At 44.0% G+C, this 9573-nt stretch overlaps 1 protein-coding gene across 1 annotated transcript; it reads left to right on the top strand.

The window, feature by feature from the left end:
• Nucleotides 1–903: 903 nt before the first annotated feature.
• Nucleotides 904–7310, top strand: MALSU1 (mitochondrial assembly of ribosomal large subunit 1). The gene is made up of 4 exons (XM_040433657.1): nt 904–1345; nt 3297–3475; nt 5721–5802; nt 7057–7310. Exons 1-4 carry the CDS (start codon nt 958–960, stop codon nt 7212–7214), a joined length of 807 nt encoding a protein of 268 aa, XP_040289591.1. The 5' UTR covers nt 904–957; the 3' UTR covers nt 7215–7310.
• The last annotated feature ends 2263 nt before the right edge of the window (nt 7311–9573 follow it).

The raw sequence follows: 9573 nt of genomic DNA, 5'->3' as shown, positions 1-9573 counted from the left end.
AGTTTATTTGTAAGTTTATTTGTTCTGCGGGTCAGTATAATTACGGTGACGACAAATTTATACGTTTTTTGTTATGTTTTGCTACTTTAAAAAAATTAAGACTTTTTTTATGAAAAAAAATATAAAAAATCACTTTGCGTCACAATTTTGTGTCACCCAGAATTTTATTTTTCCGTCGACAGAACTGTGTACAGGCTTTTTTTATTTCTTTTTTTTGGGAATGGGTGGGAAGGGAGAAATATAATATTTTAACACCAGACACTTTTGGCATAAATATGGCGCCTGGGACTAATGTCTGTGACCGGGAATCTTGCGTGACCACGGACTCTAAATGCTGTAAAAACGGAAGCACGTGCTTCTGGGTTAGGACCAGCTCCCACATACGGCCATTGGAGGAGCCTACACTTCACTTACACCAAAAAATTGAATAAAATGTGATAAAAAACACACACCAAAATTCTACCAATAAAAACTACAGATCGCCCGGCAAAAAAATGGGCCCCTACAGAGCTCCACAGAATATGGCGTTGAAAAGAAATAATATTTTTTTTCAAAGCTTACATTTTTTTTAGTATTAAAACACAAGTAAAACTATATAAGTGTGGTATCATTGTAATCGTACTGACTAAGGGTACGCCATAGAGACAAAACCTGTAAAACTGTGGCAGAATTGCATTTTTTTTTTCCAATTCCACCCCATTTGGATTTTTTTTCCAGCTCCCCACTACACTGTATGCCATATTAAATGGTGGCATTAGAAAGTACAACTTGTCACACAAAAAAAAAAAAGAAAAAAGCCCCCATGTGGCTGTATAAACGGAAAATGCTAAAAAAAATTATGGCTCCTGGAAGACAGATGAAACCGCAAAAATCGAAAAAAAATCTTCCGGTATTCAAGGGGTTAATCCAATAATCCAGCGCTTCATACATATTCATGACATCACGTGATCTTATTACATGCTTAGCTACCGCTTTATTCAATGCGGCGTCATAGTAACCAATAGCCGCTCAGGTTCTTGGTGCGTTCCAGGCGGTCAGGACACCGGAAGTTATGCTAAACAGGAAGAAGCACATGAGATGTTTGCCCGAAGGCTGAGCAGGTTGTGTGTTCTCCTCGCTGCTGCACCGGGCGGGTTGTCCCGAACCGTTACCAGGTTATGTCGTCAGCATGCCGGTGTATCTGCTGGGTGGATAACGTATCCCGGAATAGCACGGCTCCCGGGAGTGAGGACTTGTATAGTACACAGCGAGCGACCGTACAGCGACCGTGTCCCTGATGCAGGGAGCTCTCTCAGCACGGATCCTGACTGCGGCTGCGCGGAGGACGGTCCGCAGAGGGGACCTGGTATTACTGTGTAACCGTTTGTGTGCTGCACCGCTGTCATAATACACTGCACGCTGCTGCCATAATAAGCATAGTAGTCCTGTAATATGGAGGGAGCCTGCTGTATTCTCTATTATACAGATCCTATCCAGAGTGTTGTCTTCATGTACTGCATGGTAGCCCCAGAGCTGTATACTGTACCCCTGCCAAAGAGCTATCCTCTGGTAGACCTGGCAGCAGGAGCAGCCCTATTAAAGGGATCGTCTTACTTTAGCACATGCCATTTATCATGCAGAGGAAGTTAATACAAGCCACTTACTGATGTATTGTGATTGTCCATGTTGCCTCCTTTGCTGGCTGGATTCATTATACACTGCTCGTTTCCAGGGGTAACGGACACCGCTGCAGCTCAGATACAAGGTGGAGGGAGCAGCTGTGCTCACTTCCACAGAGGCTGGCATTTTTTCCCTACAGTGTGCAAGCACGGCCACCACTGATGGCTTGCAGGATGGTCGTAACCATGGAAACGAGAAGTATATAATGGCAACATGGACAATCGCCATACATTAGTAAGTGGGTTGTATTAAAGGGGTTGTCACTTCAGCAAATGGCATTTCTCATGTAGAGAAAGTGAATACAAGGCACTTACTAATGTATTGTGATGGTTTCCATGGTTCCGACCACCCTGCTATCCAGGAGCGCTTTTTCTTAGAGTGTGCATGAACGACCACCACCGCTGGATTGCAGGGTGGTCATAACCATGGAAACCATCACAATACATTAAAGGAGGCAATATGGACAGTCAATACATTAGCAAGTGCCCTGAATTGACTTTCTATACATGATAAAAGTCACTTGTTGAAGTGAGACAAACCCTTAAAACCAGACTTTCTGCCTGGTGGGGTTGATCCTGCTGTGGCACCATTCTAGAGATATGGTTGTTCAATTGATATGCAAAGTAGGCTTCAGTGCACTAAGCCCCTCGGTGCACCTCAGCTCCTCCACTGTTGTCAGATTGCCAAGGCCAAGCATTATCATTAGGGACGAGCGAATCGGGCCTCAGATCTAAGATCCGAAGTCGATTCGCTCAAAGCTTTGTTTTAAAGCTGTACGGAGATCCGTCTCTGTAGAGCACTAAAATGTATGGGCTCCGGCGAGGGAAATTCGTTATCCCCGAAGTTTTGCCAGACTTCAGTGAATAACTTCAGGATTGTATTTTTCAACTTGAAAACCATTTTAAAACTTGGTTCCGAAGTCGGCTTCAGATTCCTGTTTTAAAATGGTTTTCTATTTTAAAAATCAATTACTGAAGTTATTCACTGAAGTCTCGCAAAACTTCGGGGATAACGAATTTCCCTCGCCGGAGCCCATACATTTTAGTGCTCTACAGAGACGGATCTATGTAGAGCAGAGAGGGGCTGAGGTGCACCGAGGGGCTAGGGCCTACCCTCCTAATTAGCATATTCATCAGAACTACCATATCTTTGGAATGGCACAATAGAGGTATCGTTTTAATCAGCAGGATTAACCCCTCCCGGCAGCTCCTGCTGACAGGTCCTCTTTAATGAACTCTTCACACTGGTGTCTTATCCTTTAGGTTTGTGTTGATACTGATGGGCAGAATGGTGGCTTCTGCTGCTCTTTTCTGGCACAAAATCCTGCCCCCACCTCACACACCGTGAGACTCCTCAGTCAGTGCGATACCAGATCCCCCCTCCTTTATACTGTGATCTCTCTCCTTTGGATGGAGCGGCGCACACAGGAGAGCAGAATATCTTCACCTTTGTTTGACCACAATAACCAGTTATGTTTCTGGGATTCCCATTCACAAATCCGATGCCTCTGTTCACACACAGTGTTCGTGTCTGTGCCCAATGTGTAGCTGCACACCACTTGTCTGTGACGTCCGCCGTGTCCTCGTCACCGTGCTGCACCCTGCAGAACATAATCTCTCTGATGCTGTTTGTTGCAGATCAAGCCCCTCCACAGTTTAACATCAATGTACTTGTAAATCTGCTGCGGCAGGAGAACGGCAAAGATTTGTGTGTCATCCGAGTGCCCCCCGAGATGAAATACGCAGATTATTTCGTAGTTGTTGGAGGAACGTCGACCAGACATCTTCAAGCAATGGCACAATACACGTTGCAAGTGGTAAAGTCTATACTATAGAGATGTTCATATCAGTCATGAATACTGTACATATCTAAACATTCCCCAATGTCCTAAAAACTTGAGATATGACGTCAGTGAGTAGAGGACAGACGTTCCTCACAGTAATAGCAGTGTTGTCCCCACTCTCCTCCAGCAGTGTTGCCCCCTGCCCCCCATTAGGCACAGCAGTTCTGCTGCTCTTTCCTTCCACTAGTCATAGCATTGCTTTCTCCTCCTTCCATTTCATAGTCACAGCAGTGTTGTTTTCCTCTCTGCTCTCCAGGATTCACACCAGTGTTGCCCCCTTCTTCCCTTCAACCAGCATATTCAGTATTTACAGCAGTGTTACCCCCTCCTTCCCTTCAGAAGTGGTGATGCACGGTAGTGTTGCATCCCGACTCTTATTAGTCACAGTGGTGTAGCCCCCTACTGCCCCCCATTAGTCACAGCAGTATTGCCTCCTCCTACCCTCCAACAGACCCTGTGGTATTTCTTCTTCCTTCCCTCCCACAGTCACATCAGTCATTTCATTTCCTCCAAGTGCAGATCTTTCCCTTAGGATCCATTCACACATCCGAAAATAGGTCCGCATCCGTTCCACAATATCTGGTACGGGTGCGGACCCATTCATTCTCAATAGGGCAGGAATGGATGCGGAGAGCTGTGCTCTCCGCATCCGCGGCTCCGCAAAAAAATAGAACATGTCCTATTCTTGTCTGCAATTGCGGACAAGAATAGGCAGTTCTATGGGGGGTGCCGGCTGGGTGTATTGTGGATCCGCAATACACTACGGACGTGTGAATGGACCTTTTATGTCTGTTGAGGCTCCAATCCTGGTTTTGGCTGACAATCACCGATGGAAATCACTGATCAAAACACTGACGTGTGAATAAGGTATTAGCAGTTGAACGGTATCATTCCTCCAAGACAGTTATTTTGTTTCTGTTAATGAGAGTGAGAAAACATTTTCCTACACGCTACCAATGTACTAGACCTTTTTGTCCCCTATAGTAGTCACATAATTGTTGCCTCCTCCTTCAGTCACAGCAGTGTTGTCTTTCCCTCCTTCAGTCACAGGAGTGTTGTCCTCCCCCCTTCCCTCCTTCAGTCACAGCAGTGTTGTCTTTCCCCCGTTCCCTCCTTCAGTCACAGCAGTGTTGTCTTCCCCCCCCTTCCCTCCTTCAGTCACAGCAGTGTTGTCCTCCCCCCTTCCCTCCTTCAGTCACAGCAGTGTTGTCTTTCCCCCGTTCCCTCCTTCAGTCACAGCAGTGTTGTCTTCCCCCCCCTTCAGTCACAGCAGTGTTGTCTTCCCCCCCCTTCAGTCACAGCAGTGTTGTCTTCCCCCCCCCTTCAGTCACAGCAGTGTTGTCTTCCCCCCCCCTTCAGTCACAGCAGTGTTGTCTTCCCCCCCCTTCAGTCACAGCAGTGTTGTCTTCCCCCCCCTTCAGTCACAGCAGTGTTGTCTTTCCCCCCCCCCCCTTCAGTCACAGCAGTGTTGCTCCATCCTTCCCTTTAGGCCCCTTTTACATTAGCGAGTTCTACACATTGGACTGGTAGCGTGTGTCAGCAAAAGCACCCATTCTGACGTCCCTGCGGGGTCCCATAGCATTATATTGATTTATGATGCTATGTAACCCATAGAGGTCTGGACTGACGGCATTATGTCAGTGTTATAGAATACATTCCAGAACTGTGAGGATTACATAGCATCATATATCAATATAATGCTATGCGACCCATCTGTGCTGGGAGGACACTGCGAGTCTAATGCGTGGAACTCCCTCGTGTGAAAGGGGCCTTAGCAGGCACAGCAGTTTTGCCTCTTAACTCTATATTAGGGTGTTTCAACACTGCTCCCCCCCAGTAGTTACAGTGCTTTAATGTCTCTAGTCCAGTGAGGTTTAATCTTAAAGGGGTATTCCCGCTAAATAAAAAGGGTTGCAGTGGGATATTCATGTTGCAAAAAAAAAAAACAGTGTTAACACTCGCTCTATCGATCCCTCGCCTCCGATGGTGCCTGGGTCCCCTCTGCACTCCACTTTCTGCTGTCATCCCAATGCGATATTACTGGCTGAGGCGGGTCATCGCTGCATTCACAGCCACTTCCTGCCGTGCAGTGGGGACCCAGGCACCATCAGAACATCGGTGGAGAGGGATCGATGATGCAAGTATAAGCTCGGTCTTAATAAATGACCCCCTATATGCTTGATCGACAATGATAAATGTCATTTATATTCTTTTGCAGTATAAGTTTCTAAAGAGAGAAAATAAGCCGCATGTTTGCCTAGAGGGAAAGGACACAGATGACTGGATGTGTATAGATTTTGGTAAGGCGTCAATCATTTCTTTTCTTCTCATTAAATTTATCATTTAACATAAATCGCTCTAGGCGTCTACTATACAACAAGTTGATGGAATGCTTTAACTTACTCTGAAGTGCAGCTCTTGCCCGGGACCGTAGCGCCACTCTGACTTCAACACGGCTGAGCTGAATTACTGGGCTACAATGCACATATGAATGGGCTAGGTCATTACTATGTATTGATGACCTATCCTCAGGATAAGGCCGAATCCACATGGCCGTGTTCCGCGGCTGTGAACGATCCGTGGTATGCTGGCCTGGATTCCTGCTGACAGCAGGAGCGCACGGCGTCATTGGTTGCTATGACGCCGTGCGCTTCATGCCGCCGCTGCTGTACAGTAATACACTTGTATGGGTATGATCTATACGAGTGTATTACTGTAGTGCGGCGGCATGAAGCGCACGGCGTCATAGCAACCAATGACTCCGTGCGCTCCTGCTGTCAGCAGGAATCCAGGCCGGCATACCACGGATCGTTCACGGCCGCGGAACATGGCCGTGTGCATTCGGCCTTATCCCGAGGATAGGTCATCAATATAATTTCCATGAAACTCCCTTTTAATTTGGATTCTTTTCCTGAACTGAAGTCTATAGGGGTCACAGAATGAGGTGAGCAAGCAGTGGCAGAAGACTCCCGTTCTCCTGACAGGTAGTGTTAGCAGGAATGCAGGTCTGCATACCACGGACCGCTCACGGTTGTGTGCGTTCGGCCTAAGTCATCAATATCCGATCGGGGCGGGGTCTGACACCCGGGACCTCCGCCAATCAGCTGTTAGAAGAGGCTGGTGCTCCGTGAGTGCCACAGCCTTTGTCTAGGCCATGTGACGTCCCCATAAATCGGTCACATGGTGTAGTTGCAGCTCAGCCTCATTTGAAGTGAATGGGTTCTTAGCTGCAATACCAAGCACAGCCACTATACAGTATACGGCGCTGTGTTTGGTGAGCTGCCGAGAGGCAGCCATGCTCATCAAAGCTCCGGAGAGTGCGGCGGCTCCCTAAAACAGCTGATCGGCGGGGGGGTGCCTGGACTCAGACCCCCGCCGATGTTATAATGATGACCTATCCTGCCAATAGCCATTATCATTTCCTGGATAACCTCTTTAAGCTGATCAGTTTTGTGACTTACATAAAATCCAGTGACTCATTGTTTCCCACTGTTTGCAGCAGTCATACAATTTTATATATATATATATTTATTTATTTATTTATTTTTTACTAGGGAATATTGTCGTTCATTACATGCTGCCTGAAACCAGAGAGACCTATGAACTGGAGAAGTTGTGGACTTTGCGGTCATATGATGATCAGTTCTCTCAAATATCGCAGGAGGTTTTACCTTTCGATTTTACCTTGGGACTGCAGCAGCATAAAGAGTGATTGATTTTTATTTTATATATATGTTTTGTACTGATCAAAACTGAACTATGTGCATCATTTTAATATTCAGAGTTTATATGAAATGGTGGCAAAATATTTAAGTATAAATAAAGTAGTAATGGGGAAAAAAAGCTATCTTTTTTTTTTAAACGGAAGAATACTTTACATAAGTTATTGTAATATGTTTGAGAGTTCTTACAAAAGCAGTCATTTAAGACCCTTGCATCCTGTTGTTTTAAGGTAGAAGTGACATAAGAGGTTCCCTGGAGTGGAGGAAACGTTGGGGACTCCCATGGTAATGCGATTGGGCATCAGTAAATTTGGTAACATAACTGCTGTACATTGATTGCAATCAGAGACATCAGTCCTAATTTCCCTATGTTAGCTTTTTCTATTTTTTTATGAAGAAAACAGAACATGCATGTTTCATGTAGATAATGCCATACAGATCTGAACATGGTAGCTCAGTGCTACAAGACCACCATGATCTTCCCAAACTTGAGCAGGTTTAAGTGTGAGATACATCTACCGTACTTAAAAGTCTCACTTCAGTCTGTGTGAAGAGCAGAAGGATGTTCTAAAGTGGAGGATCGCGCTGCCTTCCAGTGACGAGCTGGGGGGAAAAAAAAGTATACATATTAGGTATCGCCGCGTCCGTATCGACCGGCTCTATAAAAATATCACATGACCTAACCTCTCAGATGAACACCGTCAAAAATAAAAACGGTGTAAAAAAGGCCATTTTTTGTCACCTTACATCACAAAAAGTGTAATAGCAAGCGATCAAAAAGTCCCACGCACCCCAAAATAGTGCCAATAAAACAGTCATCTCATCCCGCAAAAATCATACCCTACCCAAGGTAATCGCCTAAAAACTGAAAAAATTATGGCTTTCAGACTATGGAAACACTATAAAACATGATTGATTTTCTTTTTTGAAACAAAAAAAAAAAAATGTGTAAAACTTACATAAATAAAAAAAAAAAAGTATACATATTAGGTATCGACCGTGACAACCTGGTCTATAAAAATATCACATGATCTAACCTGTCAGATGAATGTTGTAATTAACAAAAAATAAAAACGGTGCCAAAACAGCTATTTCTTGTTACCTTGCCTCACAAAAAGTGTAATATAGAGCAACCAAAAATCATATGTACCCTAAACTAGTACCAACAAAACTGCCACCCTATCCTGTAGTTTCTAAAATGGGGTCACTTTACTTTCTACTCTAGGGGTGCATCAGGGGGGCTTCAAATGGGACATGGTGTCAAAAAAAACAGTCCAGCAAAATCTGCCTTCCAAAAACCGTATGGCATTCCTTTCCTTCTGCGCCCTGCCGTGTGCCCGTACAGCAGTTTACGATCACATATGGGGTGTTTCTGTAAACTACAGAATCAGGGTAAAATAAATATTGAGTTTGGTTTGGCTGTTAACCCTTGCTTTGTAACTGGAAAAAAATTATTAAAATGGAAAATCTGCCAAAAATTTGAAATTTTGAAATTGTATCTCTATTTTCCATTAATTCTTGTGGAACACCTAAAGGGTTAACAAAGTTTGTAAAATCAGTTTTGAATACCTTGAGGGGGGTAGTTTATAGAATGGGGTCATTTTTGGGTGGTTTCTATTATGTAAGCCTCGCAAAGTGACTTCAGACCTGAACTGGTCCCTAAAAATTGGGTTTTTGAAAATTTTGGAAAAATTTCAAGATTTGCTTCTAAACTTCTAAGCCTTGTAACATTCCCAAAATGATCCAAACATGAAGTAGACATATGGGGAATGTAAAGTAATAACTATTTTTGGAGGTATTACTATGTATTATAGAAGTAAAGAAATTGAAACTTGGAATATTGCAATTTTTTTAAAATTTTGATAAATTTGGTATTTTTTTTATAAATAGATATACATTTTTTTGACTTCATTTTACCAGTGTCATGATGTACAATATGTGACGAAAAAACATTCTCAGAATGGCCTGGATTAGTCAAAGCGTTTTAAAGTTATCAGCACTTAAAGTGACACTGGTCAGATTTGCAAAAAATGGCCAAGTCCTTAAGGTGAAATAGGGCTGAGTCCTTAAGGGGTTAACTTCATTCTGTAGAACGCCCACAGACTTTTCTATAGTAGTAACTCTGTCCCGAATCTTTGAAACATCATCTCTTATAAAGACCACATCCGACTGGATTGCCCCAACCTGGATTGAAATATCATAAATTATAGGGTTAACCCTCTTAAAGTGTCTGGCATTAGCAATGGGCTAATGTCAGCAGAATTCAACTCCTGCTATTTTTTTATGTTTATTGATGCGCGCCTTACGGCACAATTCTTACTTTTGTAATATTCAAATTAGCCTGGGGGG

This window comes from Bufo bufo, chromosome 5 (genome assembly GCF_905171765.1).
Source record: "Bufo bufo chromosome 5, aBufBuf1.1, whole genome shotgun sequence".
NCBI lineage: Eukaryota > Metazoa > Chordata > Amphibia > Anura > Bufonidae > Bufo > Bufo bufo.
The sequence above is the reverse complement of the archived record's forward strand: the minus strand, read 5'-3'. Positions and strand labels throughout refer to the sequence as shown.